At 40.6% G+C, this 26,453-nt stretch overlaps 1 protein-coding gene across 3 annotated transcripts in view; it reads right to left on the bottom strand.

The window, feature by feature from the left end:
* The window catches only part of BTBD7 (BTB domain containing 7), a 56,383-nt gene that overhangs the window by 5,086 nt on the left and 24,844 nt on the right, over positions 1 to 26,453 (bottom strand). For 2 of the 3 annotated variants that reach the window (XM_068682896.1, XM_068682897.1), the window contains exons 3-11: positions 24,757 to 25,836; positions 12,453 to 12,661; positions 10,871 to 10,946; positions 9,137 to 9,297; positions 8,631 to 8,774; positions 8,283 to 8,396; positions 6,633 to 6,822; positions 3,543 to 3,721; positions 1,454 to 1,882 (exon numbers count right to left, since the gene is read on the bottom strand). In XM_068682896.1, coding sequence (XP_068538997.1) covers positions 1,454 to 1,882; positions 3,543 to 3,721; positions 6,633 to 6,822; positions 8,283 to 8,396; positions 8,631 to 8,774; positions 9,137 to 9,297; positions 10,871 to 10,946; positions 12,453 to 12,661; positions 24,757 to 25,836 — 2,582 coding nt within the window. The remainder of the gene's footprint in view (positions 1 to 1,453; positions 1,883 to 3,542; positions 3,722 to 6,632; positions 6,823 to 8,282; positions 8,397 to 8,630; positions 8,775 to 9,136; positions 9,298 to 10,870; positions 10,947 to 12,452; positions 12,662 to 24,756; positions 25,837 to 26,453) is intronic. The other variant, XM_068682898.1, reaches the window with a different exon arrangement.

Here is a 26,453-nt window from a genome sequence, read left to right as displayed (position 1 = left end):
CAGGAGTACCTTCTTAGACATATTATGTTGTGTTATATTTAGTAAGTGCTCAGTGCAGGACCTAACACAAATGGTTTGCTATGGCAGAGAGTTTCAGTGCAGGGAAGACAATGAAATGTTTCTTTCCTTACTATAGCTATAACCCCTCAGCTTGCATTTTAAAACAAGTTAATCAGATGTATGTGTATGCGCGCTAGCCTCAGGGCTCGGGAGCACCAGTTACAAGGCTGACAAGATCCATGAAGCGCATGGATCTCGTAGCATGTACATGTACTTCTTCCCTATGCCTGCAATGGGACAAGCAGATTCAGTCTTCCAGATAGAAAAGTTAACTTCCACTTGTATTTAATGTTTCTAATGAAAGCAATTTTGGTAAGCATTAACTACTAGTAACTCACTAACTGCAGAAAAATTAAGGAACAAAACTATTATCTATACTACATTTATTTCTCCTTCTATTTTTAATATATTTTAGGTGAAATATTCCCACTGCAAAGCAGGGAGCTGTGCCCTCCTGCCCAAGCTATAGATGAACAAGCTCAAATTTATATCAACTATCACAGAAACATCTCCATAACATTACCTTTCTGAAGTCTGCACTGACAAAGAAAAAGAGACTTCTACTACAAATTGAATCCTTCAACTCAGACTTATTTTCTTCCATTGTTTGCTCAAGTTAAATATTTTAACCTGAAATGCAGTAGTGCAATATATTTAGGGCAACTGCTAAAGGAAAAAAATAAATCATGTTTCCATTCAGAACTCCAGATCAAGCCTGCACCTAGCCAGCAGGCTTTCAGTATGACAGAACAGTACGCTGAAAGTTTTCTCACTGAATAAATGATTACCAAGTTCTTTATTTAGCTTTTCCTGTACTTCAGAGCTATCATTCGGTTCATCATCTGTTACAGTTCACTATTCACAGTTCATTGCATCATACTGTAGTTCAGTAACTAAGATGTTTTTCTTTAAATGCCGTAACAAATTATCATATCTGCAATTACCAATTTCTGCTTGCCTATCCATTTTAAAATCTTTTTGACGGATGTGAAGCCTTTTCATTCTCAACAGGTTCCCTTCACACACAACTGATTAGTTCAGGGCCACTTACCTGCAAATAGCCAAGATATCATAAATATTTCTACTGTTATAGCATACAGTCCACTACTGAAGTTTACTTGTGCTTTGTTTTAATGTGGAGCAAACTATGCTATTTCAGAAGCTTTGCAAGACCTATTTGCCCCTTCAAAACCACTCCTGCCCCTGGAGCACTCGTCTCCCAGGGATGAGACCTTGCCTTTCAAATGCAGAAGGCTGATGACTGGTTTTAACAGAAGAATCTCCTGACCAGCACGCTGTTTCAACTAAGCTTTTACCTCATCACAAGAATTCTCTCCAGCTCCTCTCAAGCTACTACAACCTGCCAGAGGTGGGGAGAAGTCGTAATACTTACTACTTGCTTCTCAGCTGCCATCACTGCCGCTGCTGCAGCCACCGTTTGCCTCCCCAGACCTGTAGTGTTAGTGCAATCTGGAGGTGCTGCTTTCACGCTGGGCAAGTAGACAGGTGGCGCAGCCTTGGGAGCTGTTCGGGAGTGGAACAGTGAGTGATTACAAGGGTAAGAAAAAGAACGCGAGGGATGTTGACTTGGCACCCTTTGTTTCCAGCCCACTTTGAACTGGTTGTGAATAGGAGTTGCTGGTGGGTGGTATGGAGGTGGAGGAGGGGGCAATGGAGGATGAAAGGCCACAAAAGAGTCCAGTTCTGTAAACATGGTTTCTGCAGTGGGAGTGCTGTTAACGCGGCATCGTCCAGACTGCCTCATTGTCAGGAGCGGGCTTTCATCCCCAAATCGCTCATCAGGAAAGAATTTGTGAGGATTCTGCAAAGGAAAAAACACAGAAAGAAAAAGTAGGAAGTCATCCAAAAAGTCTCCTAAACTGACACTTCGGAACTTTAAATCTGCTAGCTCTGTAACAAGCTAGTTGTGCCACCGAACACCTAACCAAACCTCAAAGCCATTACAGCTACCATGGAGTGATTTTATTTTTTTAAACACAAGAAGCATCAGGTTCACTATGTGAAAAAGCTGCCCAACAAATGCAATTTGCTGCACAGCAACATAAAAACAGAAGAGGTTATTTCAGTTTCCCAGAACTGATACCTCCTATGCAGATCTACTGAGTCACAGGAGAAAAAGGCCTATGTGATTCAAGAATAAGTAATCTAGTTTCCTAGTTATGCCTTGACTGTTTTATGAACTACCTCCTTAACAAGAAATATAAGCTGTTCATGCTCACGTTCACTCCCACATTGCATACCGTGTTCAGCTCTGCTCTGGAGCCCCCAGCACAAGAAGGACATGTGTATATTAGAATTAGTACAGAAAAAGGCCACAAAGATCATCAGAGGCTGGAGCACCTCTCCTGTGAGAACAAGTTGAGGGAGGTGGGATTGTGTAGCCTGGAGAAGAGAAGGCTCCGGGGAGACCTTACAGTGTCCTTCCAGTACCTAAAGGGGGCTACAGCAGAGCTGGGAAGGGACTTGTCAGGGTGTGTAGTGATAGGACAAGGGGGAATGGCTTTAAACTAAAAGAGGGGAGACTTAGATTAGATATAAGGAAGAAATTTACTCAAAGGGTGGTGAGGCACAGGAGCAGGCTGTCCAGAGCAGCTGTGGCTGCCCCAGCCCTGGAGGTGTTCAAAGCCAGGCTGGATGGCCAAAAGGTTGGAGGTGTCCCTGCCCATGGCAGGGGGCTGGAACCTAGGGGATCTTTATGGTGCCTTCCAACCCGAACCATTCTGTGGTTCTGCTGTGCACTCCAATTGCACACCATTTACAGTCAGTTAAATCACACCATTCTTTTTACAGACTTACTTCTTTATATCTTAATGATTCAAGCGTTAAGAAAAAAAAATCAAAAGAGAGGTAACATTTGGAATTCACATCTGAATGCCCTCATTTATATGCTACAGATATTGTACAAAAACTATTTGCCAAATATTCGACTAAATCAGACTAAATCAGAGTAACTATGATTATGTAACTCAGATTTTGTAATGTTTCAAAACCTAGTTTCAACAGGGGGAAAGACTGACATTCTGTCTCCTAGAAAAACAGATTTGTTTTTAACTGAAGGCCGTTAAAAGCTACTACTTCTGGTGCTTCCTTGAAGGATCAGACAGCATATTTTAAAAACTGTTCTATCCTACTTAAAAAACAACCCTTTAATCTCAATCTACTTTAAATCCAAGATTCAACCTTCTTCCCAAGTATCTGTGGCAGTCAGAACACCATTCATGGCAACAACTTCTGAGAAAAGTATTTACACATTGCACCTAAACATTTATAAAATCACATCAATGAAATGCAGCAGTCTCACTGGACAGTTCTAAAGTTTGAAGGCATTTCAAAGCATCAGTGTTTGTTCCACACCCGTGTGCATGAAGCAGCTCTTTAACTGCAGATCACACATCCAAGTCAGTTCATAATCAGAACATGAATCAAAGCATTTGTGACCTTACTACAGCAACTTGTCCTACCTGCAGAAGTTCAGCAGCAGCATCAGAAAGTCCAAATTCCCGCAGCACACGAATCTGAATCTCGTAGCTGACTGTGGCACCTTCTCCACAATTGAGAGCATACGCTCTTTGCACCTGCTCAGTGTGACGAAGCTCCTGCAGCCTTTTGATCATCTCTTTTACAACAAGGAGGTTGGGAACTGGAGGGACAGCAGAGAGCGGAATTGAGGACAACAGATTATTTTTCAAGCTATGAGACACCAAGCCCAAATGCAATGGTTACATTTAATTCTGAAGGAAAATCTAACATCAGGCTGACTAAGCTTTTTCTTTTCCTTTTTTTTTTTTTTTAAAGAAACATTCTGCCAAAAAGTTTGACTTGCACATGTTCCTTGGAGCATCATTATGGGGTAAGACACATGGGATAAGGCACACATCATACTAATGGTAGAGACACACACCATTTTTCCAGCTTCTGCTAGAGTAAACCACAAATACAGCCTTCTTTTCAAACCCCTTATAATGCAGGAATTTTATGATTTGAGGTAGGGGTAGGATATCTTAAACAACAACTGACTGCTCCCTCATGAATACTACAGGCCAAGAATTCATTGATTTTTCTTGGCATCCACTTCATACTTCTAGTGGAATTCTGTAATCACAAGACCATAATACCAGTATGTAAATTCTAAAAAAAATTATACAGACTAAGCCAAACTAAACCTGCTAAATTATGTTGTTTTATGCAGCCATGTTGAAATCATTAAACAAAGCCTTTCCAAAAGGAAATAATATATAATTTGGGGGTATTTATGCTATTGCAAAACTTTCTCATGCCACTCTTTGCTGCTGTTTGATGATGAATAATATTTCTCTGTGGTCTTTCTGTCCTCAGGAACATATGCATATCAAGAGAGAAGACAAATCCAAATCTCTGAATACGTAAGTCCTGGCATCTGATCCATTACCAGCTTTACAAGGGTTATATATTACCACGACCAGATGTCCATAATGAAAGCTCATAAAAATTAAGTGGATCAGACAGCAAGAACAGTGTGAAAAGACATTTGCATTACACAGAAGGAGAAAATCCAACACTGTACAACTACAACTGTTCCCAATTTCACAAAGTTTACATTGGTACAAGAAATGTATCTAAGTAACACAAGATATATATATATTTCCAAATTGAGTTCCCGTACTAGGAAAAACTACGGATCAATTCTACCCTGTCTTCAAGGCTTGGAAACAAGTCTTCTACCTTATGTTCCATACACTTCAATTGTTCTTAGAAATCCCAGTTTAGCAATCACATGTTTTGCTATACCCAGCATTTTCCTAACACTGAAAAAAAAAGATTTGAGAAGTTTAAGTCAGTTCTCCAAATTATTGGTTATAAAAGTTATCTAAATTTATCATGAAAACGTGCTATCTTCTCAAACCCTTTTTTATTTTTACACACTATTGTTCATGTGAAGCATACAGAAGAGATGTTATTTTATATATATAAAATGAAAAATACAATTCAGTTGTAGGATTTCCAATTCAAACTGGAACTGGAAAGCACCAAAGGAAACCCAATTACCTGCAGAACCTAGCCTCAAAGCAGAGTACAGACTTCAGTAGAGGTTTAACTCATCTCAGAGTAGCGTTGCAACAGGAGCACCAGGACAAGCTGCCAACAGCCTTCACGCAAATCAAGTCTATGGGCAGTGAGTACAAGGAAGATGCAAGCGACAGATGGAGAATACCTAAGCTGCAGAGAACCTCCTGTTCCAAGAGCCCAGCCCAAGGGGCAAGGAGATGGTGTTGCCTGACTTTCCCTTCAACAGCTCCTGTGAACCATCTGTGCTTCAAGGATGGATTTCTGCGCAAGTTAAGGGTTTTGTACGTGACTCAATCTCCTCAAATTAATTGGCTCCAATCTACCCTTCTTGCCTCAAGCAATTGACAAAATAATCAGTTCTTTTGCATAATTACAGAATGAAGCAAAGCAGGCAGTTACCAGACAATACCTGTGCTCCAGCTACTGTCCAGGCTCACAGCTACTGGCAATAATTCCTACATACTACATTGTGCAGCAGAGTTTCAAATTGGTCAAGATGCCTCACTGCCCCCAGAGACAGATTTTTTTCTGACTATGAGAACTTCTGTAAAATATTAGAGACCTTTGAGAGCTTGCTTCCTTTATCAGCTTGTCTAGAAACTAAGATCTGGTAAAATGTTATCAAAGTCACATGTAATGATGAAATATTTCTGATTCAATTGGTGGTGAGTGTTCAGTATGTTTATGCTTTTCTGTAGAGGGAGGAAAACCATCTGAATACTTCAATGCCACAGTTACAGGTCTCTGAAAGGCCACAGTTACAGGTCTCTGAACGTTTTTATTTTTTTTTTAAATCAAGCTACAGAAGTCTTTTGACATTTCCTTTAGGCTTTATCAAGTCACTTCCTCAATCACAAAAAACAATCAAGTAGAACAAAACCATTCCAGGAATCTTTCTAGAAAACTTACTGCAGTGCTTAACCAAACAGCTTCCTAATACTTCAACTTAAATACTCTTGTTGTAATTTAAGCCTACTATTTTGCCCTGCCTCTAGCCAACCATAAGAATAGTTTATCTACTTCCTTCCACATAGCTGACTGCAGGGAGACACCACAGATACACAAAGAGCTTATGAACTGGCGAGTGGGGAAGTGCACGGCAGGGAGATGAAGCAGACCATTTTTCTGATGGCATGTCATCTTTTCTGCTTTTCTACAAACTACTAAACTGATCCACGTCTACTTAGGTGTGATGCTCTGATCTAAAAATGGATGCCTTGCAAATCACTTGGCAAAGCAGGTTAAAGTAAAAGCCCTTCCAGGAGCTTACTTTTTTTTTTTTTTTACCTATTTATCATGCCATCCGTATATAATTAATAACTTCAGAATAAACCAAAGCAAAAAGAACTGCTGCAGGGTACAAAGAAGCATAATCTGTGAAGCACCCCTTTCCGAGGAGGCTGATCATAGTTTTCAGTCATTCACATCCACTCCCCCGTCCCAGAGCCCCCAACCACTCACTCCCATGAGAGCGAGCAGCATTACAAATGACCCAGCAGCCTCACCTGGGATTTCGTTGGCTATGACTGAAGGAGGACTGGACTGGTTAGCAGTAACTTGCTGGTGGGTGATCATATGACAGCACTGCGGCACCGCGTTGTTTACCATGTAGAGGGTGTCTGGCACGTTGGACATTCGGACCATCCTCAAGCGAACGAGGTCTGTTTGTTCCACCATCATTTCGTCCAGGACCGACTGCAACGACAGCCATCGGAGCCCTCATGAAGGCACTGCGCACTCATACCCACCAGGAGCTGCCTCAAACACAGCCCCAAGGCCACAAGCCTAACACCGGTCTAAACTGGGTCCCACACTGAATTTGGCTTTTCCACAGCATTTTCTATTCCATTTTCCAGTCACTACTAGAGTTGGCTTTCAGAGCTAATAGCAGTCAGGGGAATCAAAGTCGGAAAGACTGCTTTGTATGTTTTGTACCTTCTCAAGGCAAGACCCTCTGGACTCTCAGACAATTATTACCTATAGATGTCAATTCTGTGACAGTGAGTAGAAGACACTGCCTTCAAAATGAAGTGTGCTTCCCTCAGATGTCTTCATAGAAAGAATTACACTATGCACACCTTCAGTTACGGTTCTAATTTAGCTTTTTTTTTTTCCCCAAAATAATGAGAGGCTAACAGAGAGTAATAACTTACAAGTCACGTATGTGCAATTTTTGCATTTTCCTATAAACAAACTGAATAGGAGTAGTCACCAGACAGATAATGAGAATAATTCCTCTAAGGTAAAACTGCTAATGATACTTCTTAAAAAAAAATAAATTAACAGCAAAATAAAACAAGATTCCTAATGGAAAAAAAAGTATAGAATGCACTTATTTTTAAGATGCTAAAGCATTCCAATACTATATACCTGAAAACTAAGAGTCAGTGTTTTTATTACATGTTCTTTAACACATTGTTAGTTTTAATAACCCAAGGTACAAAGATACATTTTTAACTGTCTAGTCTTCCTTCGCTGCTTTAGTGCCACCTGGCACCCTTATCTGTGCCCAAAGTGAAAAACAGCTTTCCTTCTCCCCTCCCCTCAATGAGTTATGTCAACAACAACTCACACTTAGAAAGTGTTTTCTTCCTTAAGCAGAGGCCAAAAGCTCTGACTTCAAGACCGCAGTGTTCAGTGTTTGCAGGTGGTGTGGATGCACAGAGCTCCACCTAATCATCTTGTCCTGCCATCACCTGCACTGCTGGGACTCAAGCTCCTGACATAAGTCAGAGCTGCCTTGGGTGGGGGGGGGGGGGGTGACAGTGGCTAACCATTTATAAGGGTCCCGTTCTGTCCAATACAATATGGCAAGTTTCTGTCCTGCACAAAAGCCCTGTCACCAAACGTCACCGTCAGAGGTGATGAGTGACCTTCATTTCACAGTCCTCATGCAAGATATTTAATAAGAAAACTACTGTGTGAATGGGAAACGAGGGGCTTCAGTCAAGTTGGACACCGAATATTTATTCCACTTTGCATAGGATTGAAAGAATTTTTCTTCTGCTCTAATTCAAAGAAAAAAGTGAAATATCAGAGTCCTCTGCCCAGTGGAACAGAAATTCTCCACCCAGCTCTAGGGGGAGCTGGGGAGCCTGAAAGACCTGGCACCGAGGTTGCTGACTAGCTGCAGACTGGGACTCTCAGGCTCTCACCTTGCCATCCGCCTGCCAGGTGGGCTGCCGAGGAGCTGGGCCGGCAAACTGGCTGGAAACCAGGGAGGTTTCCCTCAGAACGCTGCTTTGTTTCCGGTGGAATTTCATCAAGATCTGTCTCGCAAACATTTCAATTTCGACAAAAAAAAATTTTGTTGAAATTTTTCTGACCAGTTCTAGAGACTTGAGCCTGATGATCAAACTTGTAAGTCTTGTTAAATTGAAAATGTTAGTATTTTAGGGCAGTACATGCAAAGAGAGACAACACATACCGACATTTTTCCCTGTTTACAGAACCCCCTGATGACACGAGTTTAACAACAGCCAGATACTATTAATTATTATTACCTTAGCCTCCTCCACATATGGTGAGAACAGTCTTGGCCGCACATATATCCCAGCATTTTTTTGTCGCAGCCAGGCATTTGACTTTCCACCTTCTGACGTTGGTAGCATGTCTGAAGGAGGAGTACTAATCAGGCCTCTCTTCATCTTTAAGAATGAAGAAAAAGTTTCACGTTTTACTAAATAAAAAGTGTATGGGGAAAAACTTGCAAGAAATGCACTTCATACACTGAATCTGTACACCACTGTGGGGTTTAGCTTTTTTTTTTTTAAAAAAAAAAAAGTTTCCTGATAGATTTAAAATATAAAAAACTTTAACCTGAGAAGTTACTTATATCTCACTTTCAGTGATAACATTTTAGTAATCCTTAAAAAAAAAACCACCACCCCCCTCACCCCTCCTCCTCAAAAAAGGACTTTTCCTCCACAGAAAGTCACACAACCTAAACACACGTAGAATCTGAAATGCAAAGAACCCACAGAGTACTTGTATGAGACAGCTGACTTACTGCATCACTCAGTACTTCACTACTCATGGGTAAGATGTGCTCAATGCGGACAAAAGGTAAAAGTGGAGACAGGATCTCTCTCAGCTCCTCGATGTCAAGATCTCTTCTCTTTACACCTCTCTTGTTTACACTGTGAGCAGTACCACTCAATAAGTTAGGCTCTGTGAGAAAGAACAAGAAATAGTAATTTTACACCAAAGTTTAAATAAGAAAGCAGAAGCTACATGGCTTACAGGAAATTACAGAAGAGGAAAGAAGAGTCTAAATTAGACTCAACAGCGCTTATCAGCACTGTTCCGCAAAACTAGTGTATGCTCTAAAATCTGATATGAAACATCGGCAGAGTCAGATTCAGCTTCTATGAGCATGGGTGATTTGTACAGCTGTCACTTTCAAAGCTTAAGACAGGAAGAAAACACTAAAGTAGCGTCTGAGATAAACGACCATAAAACTCAGGTAGAGTTGCTGTATGAAAACGTTTGTGTTTTTCCCAGTGACTCCCTCCTGCATCTCCTCTTTTCTTCTCCAACAGTTTTCAGAAACTTACTTATTTTCTACAAACTAAGGGCTGAAGGGACCACTGGGACGAGTTATTCTAGCCTCACAGGATAAATCACCCTAGTAACAGCTATATCACAACCTTGCTTTCATGCTCACACACTATTTATTTATGCCAGCAGTGGGTATGTACCTAAAGATTGCTAGATGACACTAGATGACATTCCAAAGGCATTCTCTCTCAGAGGTAACTACCTTCACCTTTATTTTAAGTATTGTGCCCAACCTGAACGTGACTAACTTCACTCCTTGAGGACACCTGTCAATTACCCTCCATTCAGGACAGGCCAACCAAGTTCTGGTGTAGCTCTTATTTCTGCTTTTGTACACCACATTATCCAATGATCCCAGGAAACAGAATGAGCCCTTTACTTAATGAACGCTACTGATCACAAAGCTGCACAATTACTCCAAACAGGCAGCTTCTCTACCAGTCCAGATCTGTGACAATTTAACCAGCTCCATTATGTTGCGAAAATCAAACATGTAAAATCTAGTTCTGAAGACAAAAAGCTAGTATTTACCCGGATCACTAAAAAGCACATCTTTTAATTGATATTTTGTTGCATCTCATCCATCATGTCCATGAAAAATAGTTATATCACAAGCAATAACAATGGATTTCAAAAACACAGCAAGCCACAGCCATCCTACTCCTCACAGCTCCCCAAGCAGGGTAGAGCAGATTGCCCCCAGCCACATCCAGTCAGGTTTTGACTACCTCCATGGACGGTGACTTGATCACTTCCCTGGGCAGCCTGTTACATTGTCTAACCACCCTCACAGTAAAAGAAAAAAAAAAGTTATGTTTAAATTGCATTTCAATTAATGCCTCATTGCCTCTCATCCTGTCACTGGGTGCCAAAAGAAGAATGTGGCTGGCTATGTTTTCTTTACTTACTGCCATAAAGTATTTATAAACATTGTTAAAATCCCCCTTAAGCATTTCCTCCTCAATACTAAATAATCCCAGCTCCTTCAGAATGACTATTTTCATTTTTTCTAGAGAAAAAGTATTTTTCTTTTTTCCTCTTCAAAATATTCTAGTGCTTCTGCTTAGTTTTGACCACACAGAAGTAGATTAAGTTTTCTTAAATTACAGATTACCAGCAAGAAAGGGCCTTCCACACATTCTGGTTTATTGATTTAGTGGTATGTGGTTAAAAGGATCCTCACCTCGGTCTGCTATTCTCTTCATCAACTGGTGTTCACCCCATTTTATTAGATATTTAAGAATATCTTGTTCACTTGCCTGGTAGAAAGAGAAAGTCAACAATTTGTATATGATTAGTTTAAGTCACAGACACCTCTTTCACAGCTAAGAAGAAACAACTGTACCAAAATACTTGCTCAAAATATTATACAGTAGTACTACTGCTGTATTGCCACCAAGATTCCTAGATTTGTCCCTTATTAAATCCCCAGGAATTAAAACAAAAATTATTTCCATGGAAAGAAAACTTGAGGCCAGTATGAAAACTTACATGACTTAAATCTGAATTAGAGTTAATTGAAAGGACAGTTCCAACACTGACTGTTGTTTGAATCTTTTCTATATTTAACAATACATTATTTGCATAGACTCATAGGTTATAGTAACAACCATGATAATCTCAGTGAAGAGACATACTTACACTATGAATAAAGCACACTTGTTTGGTTTATACCTACATACACACTAACCAAACATTTTTAGAGGAAAAAATCAGACTGAAAAGTTTTTACTTTCGTAACGGCTACGTTTAAATCATCTCTAACACTTTGTAGTTCACAAAGCAAGACTGGGACAGATATAATTTTAAAAATCCTGTCTTTACACTATATGGCTGGTCATCATTAAAGGTATCTTTCTTGAACAGATATAGCAGCAAAAAAAAAAAAACAAAAAACAACACAAGTTTTCTATTATTCAGTGTGGTGTCCTCTCCCTAAAACCACTGAAGTAAAGACAACAAAAAAAATCTGCAATACTTGTCAGAAAAGTTATTTTTATGTCTCCCCAAAATAAAATAAATTAAGCCTTCAGAGCGATTAATTTATTAGCTCACTGCCCCCAACCAAGATACACATTGTTACAGCGTTAAGTATTACCACATCATTTTTTATAAAGCACTTCAACGTGCAAAGCAAATGTTAAGTTCAGAAATGCTTAATTTAAAATAATTTCCAGCTGTTTCTAAGCTATTGTTAGGCTTCTAAGTAACAGCATATACCACCAGCTTGTGTTGTGTTGTAAGCCAAGAACAAAACAGTTTTCAATAACTACTTCAATTTCATTTTTTACATATTAAAAGTAAGTGCTTAGCATGCATACAAAGCTGTGGGAAAGGAATTTGCAGGTGGCTTCGTGCTGTTTCACACATCCCTGAATTAGAGATAATAAGGAAACAAGAGGTAGAAAGAAAAACTTGAGCAAGGATGAGATAAAGTAACTTGGCTACAGTGTTAAGGATGAGCTTTGGGCAGTGGCCAATTGCTGGCTGGCTCAAAGTGCGTGTCTGAGGGTCTCTAACCAAGTGTATGACAGATTTGGGTGTGTGGACAGCACGTGGGCCAAGGTAGTAGTAGTGTAGTGTAGTAGTGAAAAAAGGCAATAAACATCTCCTGTTCAAGAGCCATCAGGAGTCCGTGTCTTGCATCCCTTCACAAAGCCACCTCCTGACTACAATTTAAGATGGGCTAATTCACAAATGCTTCTAGTAATGCTATCACCTATCCTGCTCCAAGCAGGCTAGCTGTACTCTGAACAGCAGATTACCTGTAAATAGTCAGACTGAATTGCTGTTAGCAGGTGGTCCTTGCTTAGTTCATAGAAGACATCTGAAGTCATGACCTGGGTAAACTCCTCACAGAGGAAATGCAGCGCCTGACGATGCACCCACTTGGAACCGTATGGCTGAGAACTCCACTTCAGAATGGCAATTAAGGTGTCTAGTGAAATGCTCTCAGCAATAATATCTTCACAGCCTAGGAAACAAAAGCAACAAAAATAAATCAATAAAGTTGTTACAAAGGCACTTTGATCCTGAAGAAATAACACAAGAGTCAAAAATATGTAACAAAGGATTATATGATTCCCATCAGAGCTACAGTGAGGGTAAAGCCAGAAGTGCTCTACAGGCCAAGATTTGCAAACAGGGTTAAATTCTAATGTATTTTTAATTGTGGTTTAGGGATTCCAACTACAGTCATTTACCCTCTAAAGCCACATGAAACTCTTTCTGCTGGTACACCAAGATGAACGACTGGAAAGCTAGTTCAGCTGTATCAGCCCTTTGATTAACACATATTACCTGGGTGTTTAACTCACTTTAAAGTCACAAGTCTGAATTTGAGTCATTAAAGCAGATTTAAGGGCATATATAAACTGCAACACCAGTGAGATTTTTGCCAGTATCACTTTGCATTTGGACCCTCCTGAGACAGACCATGCAGTGGATCAGAAACGAGAGCTGTGATACGTTGTTGATACTCCACTGTTCAGCACAGCACGAGGGCAGCAAAGCATAATTTTCTGACTAGCAGCAAAGGCAGAAAGCAGAGAGCAGTTGCTCTAGGCCACCACGCTGGCCTCCACACCAAACACAGCACAGAGCGGTGCCAGGGCAGAGAGCACCTCTTCAAGATAGGGAGCCACAGAGCAAAGTCTGCAAGAGGCAGGGGCTCTGACTTGTGCTGTCTGCTGCACCTTCTCTGCACCCACTGCTGTATTAGGATTTACTCCTTCACAGAGTACGTGTCTTCCAAATACCAGCCAGGGGATATCTCCCCATCCTGAAAGGAGATGGAGCAGATGTGGAAGAAGTCAGGCGAGACACACTGCAGGAGGGCTGAAAAACACTGTTAGTCAGGCTTACTGCACTAAGACAGACTGTGCCACAAGGCAAATATTCTGAGTCCCCAGCAGCACTGTGCTGATTTCACTTGTACATCTGGCTTAGATATTCACAGAATATGATTTCTATTTGCACTACAAAGATAGTAATTTGAAGAAAAAAATCCTGTGCTAGAATTATACATTCCAGTCTCACTCCACTATCCATTACAGCCACAAAATTATAGCTGTACTCATGCCTGTGAGAGGTTCCTGGATGGCTGCGAGCAGCATGCTTACAGCGCAGTTCTTTTACTTCTTACACATTACCATTTATCCTCTCTGTTTCAGCAACATGAAAAAATTAAGATCTTTGACTGTTGTTTAGAGAAACGAATCTCCTTACTGCACTCTTGGGTGAAGGAAGTGTTTAGCTTGGTAATCCTAACATTTGTTAAGACAAAAACCAAAAAGACACATGGTGCTATGTACTTCAAACTGATTGCATACATGCAAAAACAAAACAACCCACCAGAAAATAGTAGAACAAAGAAAATCTTACTTTTCTATACAGGCCAGCATATAGTAAGCATTGGCTCATTCACACTATTAATTGCAACAGAAATGAAGAAGTCATTATGGAATAACAAGTAACCGTGCTATTTCAAACACGTAGAACACTATCTGCTAAAGTACTATTTAGGAGCAAAATCACTGAAATAGGAAACTTATGCAGTAGAGAAGGTACTAGGAAGCAACAGGTTAAACAAAACACAAAGGAGGCCACAAATTTGCCTGTCCTATCACATATGTGCATTTCTACTTAATAGTATAAAAACAGCATGTTAAATTATGAGAATAATATTCCAACATTTATTTTTTATGAACTTATAAGTACAAAAAAAAAAAATACAGCGAATGATATTTACAGTCAGTGCTCAGCAAGAACATTTGCAGCAAATTCCAGGAATGTGTCTGAATGTATATGTAGTTTTGGAAGCAGTTTTTATTTATCTTCCAAGGTAATTTAGGAGAATAATGTCTGCATCCCCCAGTATTAATATAAATTAGCCAAGCTTATAATTGAAATAAACTTTCTTCAACAAGCACTTGGGATAATTTGTATTTCTACATTTCTACCTGATTTGCTTCAGAAAAGACCACATCAGTGGAGCCACTGCCAAAACGTTTAACAAATGCATATACATTTCTGGAAGACGTATTAAAGGTCACATTCTATTTATCCCATGTTACTCCCCATTTGTTTTTGTCAAGGCAAACGCATGAGTCATGTTCCACTGCACCTGTTTAATCCTTGACCATTACTGAAGTAATACGGCACTTCTCAAACTACCTCTGACCATTACATTACACATCGTTACTACTAAAAATAAGGACAGATGACTTACTACAGATGTTGACCTGTAAACTGCAGAGCAAGAACCAGCCTAAGTGAGCAGTGAACATGCAGCACAGCTTGTTGATAGGAACTCGAAGCATCTGCTGTCATTTGTACCAGTGATGATCAGGCAGAGGATCAGAACCACTCTGAAATTCTCTACTTGGCTTTTGGTAAGTGATAGAGGAACTGCCCTCCTGGGATGTGGGAACTCCCCAGAAGGCCAGCAGATAAACCTCATTTCATATTCTTCTAAAATTCCATTCACGAATCTAAAAACCAGTGTTTAGGAAAAAGCTACTTTAAAAAAAAATTAAAAAAAAGATCAAAATACTTCATCATACATCAGAAGTGTGAGTAAACGAAGTCTGGAAGCTTTCCACTTCACAGTCCATTTCTACTTACAATTCTACTTACATTTTTACTTGTGTTGTTAATGGCTGACAGAGCATTGAACTGTATCTCCCAAACCTGCCCTCCCCAACCATTTTGTCTTCCCTTTCGGGTCTCAAAAAAAAAAAAACACAACAAAATAAAACCCCTAAGTTAGCAACAAACTTGGCAATGCCAACAAAAGCTAACCAGTCCCTGGAATGACTAGGTACAGGACACTTAAGAGAAGCGAGCTTCCTAAATACGGAACATGCTGTTTGAAACAATTCTTAAAGGCCACCTGTTGTGTTGCACCAAGTCTCACCCTGCTAAATCCTATCACATTTTTTTGCACATTCTATTCAGTTTGCATGCAAGCTGATTTCAGCAGATGATTACATCCCCTCAAGTCTAAAGAATACACGCAGGGAGAATTCTATTTCAAAGGCCATTCGTAGGCCCATTCACCGAAATCAGCCACGACAAAACTCAAGCTGTAAGCACAACGAGACTTAACCCACAGTGAATGCCTCTCACAGCATTTCCCCATCCAGCATTTATTTTTGAAACAATAGAAATGCTGTCCTTGCTGCAAAGACGGAAGACTGCATATCCACAAGAAATGCAGTTCTGAAGCTCCGAGCACCACCGATTTACAAAAGCAGAGCATCAGCTCAGCCTCGTTTCTGGGAAGCCTTTTTGCACAGCTACCAGCAATATGACAGGAGATGAAAGGCTCATTTAGGATGCCTAAATGATGAAACAGTCCTTTTCCCAAGTACTTTTATCAATGTGTCAGAACAGTGGGCATATTAAAAGTACTTCTTCTGAAGCAAGCATGAGGTAATAATTAAAGTGTTTGCCGAACATCTAAATAAATTAGGGCAACCCAATTCTAGCTATGGAAGGAATCCAATCCTTTTCCTTGGCAGAAGGTTTTCTTGCTTTAACAATCAGCCACTTGGCAAAAAAAGCCATCATCTAATAGCCACAATATTGTTCTGCACAGTGGAACAGAGCATTTTTTTCCTATGAGTGCTGTTTTATAATATTCAGGCAGCAACAGCCTTTCCAAGATCTATTTGCAATGTCCCCGAGTGCTCTACCCCAATCTTCTGCGACCATTAGCATCTTCCAAAGATCTTTCACTTCTTCAGACTCCAAGATGAATGACTTTATCCATTCTGGAAAACTGGGGCTTTCATGCCCTCTTTGTGCTGGATGCCAATAGCCATAGGTCCTGCCTACAGACAAGTCCTTTCTGCTTCCCCAGTTCTCTCTCAAACACAATTCCACAGCCCTTCCAAGCAGGAACAGCTTGAGCCCATGCTCAGCATACTAACAGCCTGGGATCTTATCAAGACAGTTGACAGATCTACCAAAAACAAATTACATGCCCTCAACAGTTAGCAGGAATGGGATTAAGCCAGGTTTTTCCTACAAAGTCGTTAGCTTTATTTAACTCATTTTGTGGTGGAGATCTCTCCCCTTAAGCTTACGCATGCCAGAGGAGTCAGGAAAACCAGAAGTAAGAAGAATTCATCTTGACAACAAAATGGCATCTAGAGGCTATTAAATGGTTTGTAAAGTTTGTCACATTAGAAGAGACCATGCTGGTAACCAGGACACACGCTTTTGAATCTGCTGGCACACAGAAAATAGCTCAAAGGCATAAGTTACAGCTAGTGTGGACTACAATATATCTGGAAGCTCCAGAGACACGTATCATCCATGAGCATTCTTGCTGTTCTGTTTTTGATTGGAAGAAAAAAAAAAAAAAGGAGGAAGACATTTACTCAGTCTCCCTCCCATGCCTTACAAAGGATGCAAACGCATCCTGTATTTGTTAAAAGTTTGTTAGAAGGCAGCCCACACTCACAGGCTGGTCAAGCAGTCACAAAAGCAAACCTCCTTGTACACTGGAATTAAACCAAACTGACCTCCCTCTTACACTCCACACCTCTCTTGCGTCTCAGTGGGACTTAGGTGGCCATGCAGTGTATGTACCAGTCAGCTCATTTCTGTCAGATATGCTTCCACATCAGATCCCTGGCTGCACAAACCACGCGGGAGGCAGGGCAGCAGTACCACTTCTGGCAGCCAAAACAATCTGTGTCAGGTTCAAGTGACCTCACAGAACTCAAGACAATTCATAGCAATATGAATTTAGGTTATCCACAGCAGTAGGCAAAACATCACCTCTGAAAACAGTAAGAGCAAGTGAGAAGAGTTAGATGGGCTATTAGTTTTTGTCTGTACTGTTATCTCATAAGCAGCAATACAGCAACCCACACTTTCCCATAACTGCATTTGGCAAAGGGGATCTTCTCTTCAGCATCAATTTCTGTCATATTTTGGCTAACCCAATAATTACAAAACAAGATAATTTTAATAGCTTGACTTTGCCAGTTGATTAATTATTAGCTTCACCTCATTTAAATTTTTTTTTAAACCATTTGAAAAAAATAGCAAACAGCTAAAACTTCAAGCAGCTAGAAACCTCCAGCATTCCTTTAGGACAGAGAATATGGCACTGCAGGGAAGAAACAAACTGATGCCAAGCCAGCAACTTGCAGGTGCATTTCCCCACACACATACTTTAGGATTCTGAGGCAAACAAGTTTTAGTTACTTAAAGGTAAAAAAAACAACACGAGTGTTGTGCAGGAGGGAAAACAGGACCTAAGCAGCACTGGAGATCAAGGAGCCTATGGACCTTGGCAGTCAAACACTTCTGAAATCTATTGTGAAGTTCAGTACCTCTTTCGAGCTACTTTTAACCCCTCCATTCATTTTTCTCAACACAAAAGAATTAAGAACATGCATGTACTCCTACCCTTGATAAACTGAATTCAAAGCAACACCTGCTATGGACCTGGTAATGCATATGGTAGTATTTCCTAATTCAAATACTGAGCTGACTTGACTTCATAGCACTTCAGACTGTTAAATACAAAACACGAACTGAAGGTTAGGACAGGCAGCATTTTGTGTTATGCTAACCAACTTTCCACTGTGAAAACTCAATAAATTACATCGACTCCAACACAGTGTATCATCCAGCCATTTGAAATACTAAATTATGGAGTAGATGAAAACCATGCAACTTGTGCAATTTAAAAATACTTGGATATTGCTGTCAAACAGTAAGGCTGTTAAGCCTTCTAAGATTTTTGTAGTTATAAGTTTAGCCAGAAATTTAAGAATTGTTACATGTTTAAGGCATTCACATTTGTGGCAAAACACTTTTTAAAATTTTCTCTGCCAAATAAAGAAAACAAACTCACTCTCCTGCTCCTACCCTAAGCACAGGGCACGAATTTAGGAAGCCTGAAATCTGCTTTTGCATCTTTGGCTTCTTGCAGTCATCAGTTGGTAACAGCCCTCAACTGGGCTGCAACATTCCTTAAAAAGCATATTCAGCAGCAGGCAGCTTAGCTGATCCAGCTCACACAGAAAACAATCACGTCAGAAACAAAAGGCTGGCAACTCAACCATAACGAAACAGAGGGAAGAACTTAACACAGGAACAATGAAGGGCTGAGGGAGGCTGAGCTGATGTTCCAAGGGACTACTGACCAGTGATGGCTTGTAGCATTACTAGCCATACACTTCCTAGAAAACAGGTGACAAAGACTGAAAGCAGTGTCCAAATCTGTTTCTCTGCAAAAATTTGTTTGCATCACAATTGCACGTGCAATTGGGCATGTAATTGGCCAACTCCGCAAAATTCTTTATCCTTACATACAGCCCTGACTAACAGTACTGTATGAAAGATTTTCTGCTTTCTGAACTTTCCCCTTTTCATCTCCTTAATGTAAAACATCAGTAATAATTTCAGGCTTGGGTACAAGTGAGTCATGGTAAGGAGATAAAAGGTCAGATTTATGGTAACATTTACTTCTTCATATTCCATTTATTTTGTAGTTATATGAGCCAGACTAGCTTCTTTGAGCACTTACACTACCCTAATATAACTAACATACTTGCTCTAATCTTCCCACAATACATTTGTGTGTATTTAATGCAGCTACTGTGGGCTTCCTGGTGCTTCACGACTTCAGTACTGCTGAGATCAAGGGTACTTTTGATGTCAGATGATATCTGCCTCCAGATCAAAGGCTGTGCTCCTGAATATGACTATTAAAATAAAGTTTCTTCTTATTCTTGTCAAGGGTAAAGTCAACACCTAAAAATAAAAGGAAAGAAATGCATAGATAAAAGTCTCAAATTATTTTTCAACTTAGAAAGCTTTTTGGAGTCTTTTTTCTACCTCTTGATTCCCAGGCAAGACCACTACATAGGGTCCCAGCACCTGAGAACCTGCAACAGAGAAGATGTGTTGTGCCACCACCTCAACGGGACCGCTTGTGGTAGTCACCACTAGGGCCACGATGCACGTATTCAATGCAGATAACTTACAACTAAGATACTCGGGTCAAACTTCCCTGAAAGAGCAGTGCGGTAAAGCTGGAAGGGGGATTGTTCTAATCATGCACAGGGAATAGGATTAGGGAAGCGAACTGGTTTTAATAATGGTGCTATCGAGGAGGACGGGCTAAGAGATTTTACACCCAGTTTTGTGAGCCAGTGTGCTAAAACAATCACCAGTGGAGTTGTTGGAGAGCAGCAAGACGACAAAAGCAGGAACAGGAGTACAACAGGCAGAATGCAACCACATTCCCCTGAGGGCTCTGCTCGAGCATCGCAGAGAAGGCTCAAATCCACACAGCCTCTGCAAAAGCAGTTAAGAGCTTCACTTCCTCATAGTTACCAAATACTGCAGCATGCCTAATAACAGTTTCTGGGTTATTAGGTACAAATGGGTTTTGGTATGATGAGACCTGTAGATGAAATGATTGCTGATTAGTTCATTTATTCATATTACTTCACTGAAAGACCCAATTCAATTTCTTTTGGAATATAAATGATTTACGCTGATCATTAAGTCAAGCTGAAGCCAAGTAAATTCTAAGTGGGCTTGCTTCACTTGGAGAGTAAAGATTCTTAGCACGTACCCAAACCATCACTGACTTCATCACAGGGAAGCAATCTATTAAATACAGTTAGAAAAGGGAGCACGGCTGCGTTAGGAACAGGCCAATTTCCATAGAAAGAGTCAAAGCTGAATCATTGCTGAAACTGATGAAAAACGACATCTGGACACTTAGAAAGGACCCCGAAGACAAATCAGGCTAAAATCAGCTGGAAATAAAAAAAAAAAATAATGATCAGAAGCTTTAAAATCCATCAATTTCACTCGACACTCAGCTACAAATATCCAGCCAGAATTGGGTAAAGTGAGCAAAATGAGTTGGAAAGAGGATCCAGACCTGCACATAATGAACCCAAAATATTTTGCAGGAAACCAGGGAGACAAGCTTTAGCATATTTGGAATTGGCCAGAACGAGCGAGCCAAATCAAGAACTTGAGCCGGGGTGTGTGTGTGGAAGCTGAGAGAAGAAACTTGAGACATCAGCTACCGCAAACGCCAGGCGATGAGATGGGTCACAGAACCTGGGTGAAACTGCTGCCTGCGGCCCGGGGGGGAGAAGAGCACTGTCAGAGGACCGAGCTGGGAGGTTTCACAAGAACTGCCAGCGCAGCGGGCTCTAACCACAACACACAGTGCTGCCTCTTCCAGCACCGCTCTGCACAACGCCTGCAAGTCAGATGTCCGAGTGACAGCTCCCAGCACAGAAATGTGCGAGCAGTGAATCAGGGAATGGGAGGGACACCACTCATCTGGAGACTCAGCTCTCTCATGTGAAGTATCGCACCTGCTAGGGGAGGACAAGGTACTGTGGTACGTACTGAAGTAAGGTGCAATTGCTACTAAAGCACATATTTTAAGTGATCTGCTAGTCAAGTGCAGGCGTTTGTTTTTTTCCTGATCTAATAAGCTTCCTTTTAATTTTGATTATAGGATTAAACCACAGCAATTCTTTAGTGCCAGCACAGTACAGTTTGACCTAAGCACGAACTCAGCATGCTAATTCAGTATGAAACTGCTGGATACTGATTTCACTGGCATGTGCAGATTTTCTACAAACTGCTTACTTCTTTCTCCTGCATCTAGGTAGCACAGCATCTAGCCATAAAATCATAATTAAGTTATCAAATGGAATTTCCAAGTCTGAAGGGGTGGCTGGGGGAGGGGGGGAGAACATCCAGAATTTGTTTGCTACTGTTCCATAATAGAGCAAAATTTCAATCCTTCCCTGATTTTATTACATTTCTCCCCTAAGGACAGCAGCCTCCCGCCCCAACACTACCTCACCGTTACACAGCTCACCGCTTTCATGGTCAGGCACAGATTTACCAGACAAAGAGGAGACCTGATGGCCAGTACATCCCTGCACCTACTGCCAGTCATCATCCCCAAGAAGCTCACAGCTCAGGCCCCCCAAGCACACAGCTGGGGCCAGGCTCACACGGTTCCAGCCACCACTGGGTGGTGCTGCTGCAGCTGTGGGAGCTTCTCCTTGCCCTCCCTCAGGGTGGGCAAAAACCCCCTCAATTAAGAAAATTTAAGACCTCTTCCCACTGACTCATACAACATATTTTAAGGCAAGTACTGACCCACAGCATGTTACTGAAGAGCGCTGATTTACGACACACTGATCTGATTTTGAGAGAAGTTACGCTGCTCCTTCAGAGCACCTTCAAATTCCTCAGTTGTTCCAGTTCGGATTTCCAATCCGAGGGAAAGAATCACACCCTGTTCATTTATGAAACAGTGACTAATTATTCAGTGTCTTAGTGAGGGTTTCATTCACAGTTTAATTCCCTCATTAGCATTCCCTGCGCACGCTAAATCCTTTTAGCACTTGTATAAGTGCATGCACCAAAATAATCAGACACTGAGAAACTGTGCACTTGCAGCACCTTCCTCATTTCAACTCATTTTCCTTTCCTGCTTTCAGCCGATCTATGAATTATCCTGCTCTCAAGTAGTATGAGCTTGGATATATTGTATAGGAATGAATCCAACACCGCTTCAACCATAGTAAAACTTTATGCCTCTTCTGCATTCTGTTTAATGTTCAGTTTCTAGGTGTACTTAGAGGGGAACAACAACACAATCAAGTCCAAGGACACCTCATTCTCATTCTGTGAGATATCTCAGAAAAGAACTCTCCCCCGTTTCCTGGCAGTTTATTTCAGCAGAATTATTTCAGCTTCTAGCATCATCTGAAAATCAGTTTCCTAATAGCAGCCTCTAGGGAAGATTCAATAGTTACTGATTAGTTCCCCATATCTTTTGTCGAAGTTAGATGCAGCTCCTTGAAGGACCTATTGATGGTTTGAAGAAACTGGGTATGATCTCCTCATGTAGTGCTTATAGCTGCTCTTATCTGTTAGTCCTCAAGTCCTTAAGTTTCCTAATTCTAAGAAGGTCGGTTTGATAGTTTGTAATACAAAGACTTCAATCTTGACAAGTATAATTTAACAGCTAGAAGTTACAGATGTACAGATCTACTGTAGAAAGTTATTTTCTTTGAATTAAACTAGCTTAAATAAATCACGTCACTGATCTCAGGGAACTCCGTTCTCAGTTTCTCACCTCAAAAGTAAAACTATCACCATCAAGGTGGGAAGCAACTGCAGTATCTCATTATGTACAGCATAGCCACTGAACCCCAACAGGTAAAACAGCAAGCAAGGCTCAGGCTACCACAGGAGATACCAGTTCAGTAATCATGCTCTGCAATCTCAGCCTCCAACAATCCTGGCCAGCCCTCATGTGCAGGAAGAAAGCTATCCAGAGTTGCGTGATCTTCAAGAACAATGGACAGAAGTGAAACCTTTTAGGGCTGAAAACACTAACTGACCCCAATTCAGTTCTGCTTATTAACACATAAATACCAAAGTCCTGCAGCACTTGTGCAATTAAACCTTTTATGTTTATGTTCAAACAGCATGACTGTAAGCTTCGTGTGCCTGCTTTGACATCAGCCATAGAAATAATAATTTATTGCTAATATGTAAGATTACTTCATAGTAACGCTAGCTATTTCCTTCTCTCAACAAGAATCCCTTGTATCCTCCACCCCATACCTCATTTAGGCCCAAAAAAGGGATTGTAAATGAAAGTAGATAAAGATCAGAAATAAAGACCTGTTACACATATTTGAAATAAACAGCATGCTTCAATAATGACGCTCATTGCGGCTAAAAGCCCTCATATGGCATTTCTACTCTCCCTAGAAAACACAGATGCATTATCTCCAACTTACAGATAGGAAATAAATTCTTTTTCTTCAAGTACTTGCCAGCCACTGATAGAAAGACTCATTATGCATACGCACACTGTAAAAGAGAGTGCAGACAAACTAATGGTTTTCAAAAAGAAAGCTGGCAATTCTAGACTTCGTACCATGAATGCAGTAAAGGGCCTTATTTTCAGAAAGGAATACACACTCTACAAAAGAGGAATAAAAACTGCAGTTGAAGTAGTTAGCACTTTTCAAAACCTCAGCTTGAACTGAGAAGACTTGAACATAGCAGCTTCTCAGTTCTTCACAGAGACAGACATCCCGACTTACAGCTTCTGCTGACCAGGATACAGGGCGAGCTGCCCTAGGAATAGCGTTTGAACTGTTCCGTGAGAATAGACACTGCTAGTTCTGCTCATTCAGATGCAGAAAGAAATCCAACTTTCACCACCCCCAGCAACAGCACCCTTTCCACATACCATACAGGTGGCTGACATGTAGGATTCCAGCACCGAAGTGACAAATTAACAGAGGTGCATTCACACTCAGGTCAAAAAAAAAAAATGGATCCCACAGACTGCTCCTATTTATACTTCCTTATTTAAATGTAAGTGTACAATAGCTGTAATCTTCTTCAATTAACATTTTGAAAAAAGATGCACTTGAAATACGAGTGAATCGAACTCCCAGTTTTTTTGGGGAAGGCTATTTTAATCGGACTATGAGCACAGTGCAGAAACTCGAGCAAGTGTTCCTTACTCTTCCCCTTCTGAAAGCAGAAGGCATGCAAGCATAATACCCACTGCACACTCTGCTCCTACTGCAGAGGAAGGATGAGAATTACTGAAAGGCACCATGAAGAGAAAGCAACAGCTGGACAGGAGACAAAGCTTCACTGACAGTTTACTGGCTTCTCCACAGGTAAGACTGTGAAGAAAGTTGATTTCCTCAAATGGAACAAAGTGAAGAAACCCATACCTCTTTCCCTCCTTTCTTTTTAAGGAACTGTTTGGACTACTGCAGAAATGTGCATTTTTCTTTTCCTACTGACATTTAGCATTAATGTTTTCTTAAGCAAGTCTGACATTTAAGCTGTTCACAATTAACTAGTCTTGTGGAAGGTGTCCCTGCTCATGGCAGGGGGGTTAGAACTAGATGATCTTGAAGGCACTTTCCAATGCAAACAATTCTTATTCTTAAGATAAAAAAAATGTTCAAATAAGGTCATTTATTCTTTAGAGAGGACAGGATTACATACCTTGTGCAAGCATGTTAAACTCCAAGAACAGTGCTATGTGGTAAAGCTCCATAGCTTCTTCAGCCCTAGTCATGTTCAGTTTTCCTGCTACAAGAGCCTGAACTTCACTTAAACTGCCCACCGAAGGGCTGGAGTGCAAAACTGAGAGGTCCACCACATCTGTATACATACAGTTCAAGATGACCTTAGCGTACTTTTTTGGTATGATAGATTCATCCAATATAATTCTAGTTGGAGTTCGTAGAGTTCGGTCTGTGATTTCTTCACCGGTTCGTATCCTCCTCTGCAGCAAGTGGCGAAAAAATGGAGATCGTGATGAAATAATAGCTTTGTGAGCTCTGAGCTCTTCATCTAGACAGTTCTGACTTCCACCAAAAGTTTCAACTAAATCAGAGTTGGATGAAAAGCTCAGAACCACATCATAATAGCACATATAATCAAACAGTGCACGCATGTCAACATCTAAGGAATTTGGTGTTCCAAATTCTTCACTAAGCTGCACGAGGATATCAACATTTTGGAACCTTGAATCCTCCATTCCAAACTCTCCCGTATAAAGGTAGTGTAACAAAGCAGAAAACATAGGCATATCAATGCCAGCTGTGTTGATGTCCATTATTATTTCTGCCCCATACTCTGGTGAGGAAGAAAGCAGCGTCTTAAAAAACGGACATCTTGCCGCTAATATCGCACGATGCACAGGGAAACATGTTTCTTGAAATATTAAGTCTACATCAGTACAATATTTGTACTGATAAAGTTCAGCCATGTCTTTTTGTAGCGTCCTGGCTTCTGGTCTTGCTAAATTAGCTTGTAGATAAAGTTCTTTTAAGGCTGACGTCCCTTCATATTCTTCTACTAATGCGTTAACATCTCTGACATCCCAGCCTGAGAGAAGTTCTCGCATCTGCTTGGCATGATCAGCAGATCGGCTAGATTTCCGACGCTTAATGAATTTCTTTTTGAGGGTGGCAAGGCCAGAGGTTTTCTTTTTCTTGTCTTGAGGTTTCTCATGGCCATGGTCAAGGCTATACAGCTTTGATTCACAGCCATAACCTTGATGAGAGTAGGATGATGTCCCTGAAGGCAAAACAAAAGGAAGAAAATTAAACACATTTATTCTTTAAGCGAAAGGTCTGCAATATTCAAACAGTCCATCAGTGTCTCTAAGTTAACTGTTTTTCCTTCTCCACACATTAGATAATTCAACAAGTTGAAAACCTGACTGAATCCTTTTCTGGCTATTAAGAACAAAAAGCCTTTTTCTTCATCTAATAAGCTTGTATTTATTATGAAGTCTATACTTTAATAATATGTTATTGAATTATTAAAATTTATAGCTTCATTTTCTCAGTTCTAAGAGCCAGGCAGTGCCAGTTGATATAGCTGTTGCACATGGCACACTTATCAAAGCAAGGAGAGAGAACTGTGGTCATAATGTTACAGGCTTCATTGTACTAGCTCTAAGAGATGCAAAAACACAGCCTTTTTAAAAAAAACTTGTAGGAACTTAATGAAACAGTAGTCTCACAGTAGCTGTGAGCTCCCCTCATCTTCCAAAGTAATTTTCAAATTCTGTTCTTGTAGCACTAAGTGTCGTTTCAACAAGAAAAGCATATTCTGCAGACACCTAACAGAGTCACAAGGAAAAAGGGTGAAAAAAAACAAAAATAAAAATACAGTACCAAAACTGTCAA

This window comes from Anas acuta, chromosome 5 (genome assembly GCF_963932015.1).
Source record: "Anas acuta chromosome 5, bAnaAcu1.1, whole genome shotgun sequence".
Taxonomy (NCBI): Eukaryota; Metazoa; Chordata; class Aves; order Anseriformes; family Anatidae; genus Anas; species Anas acuta.
Note: the sequence above shows the minus strand (reverse complement) of the source record. Positions and strands in the feature narration are given on the sequence as shown.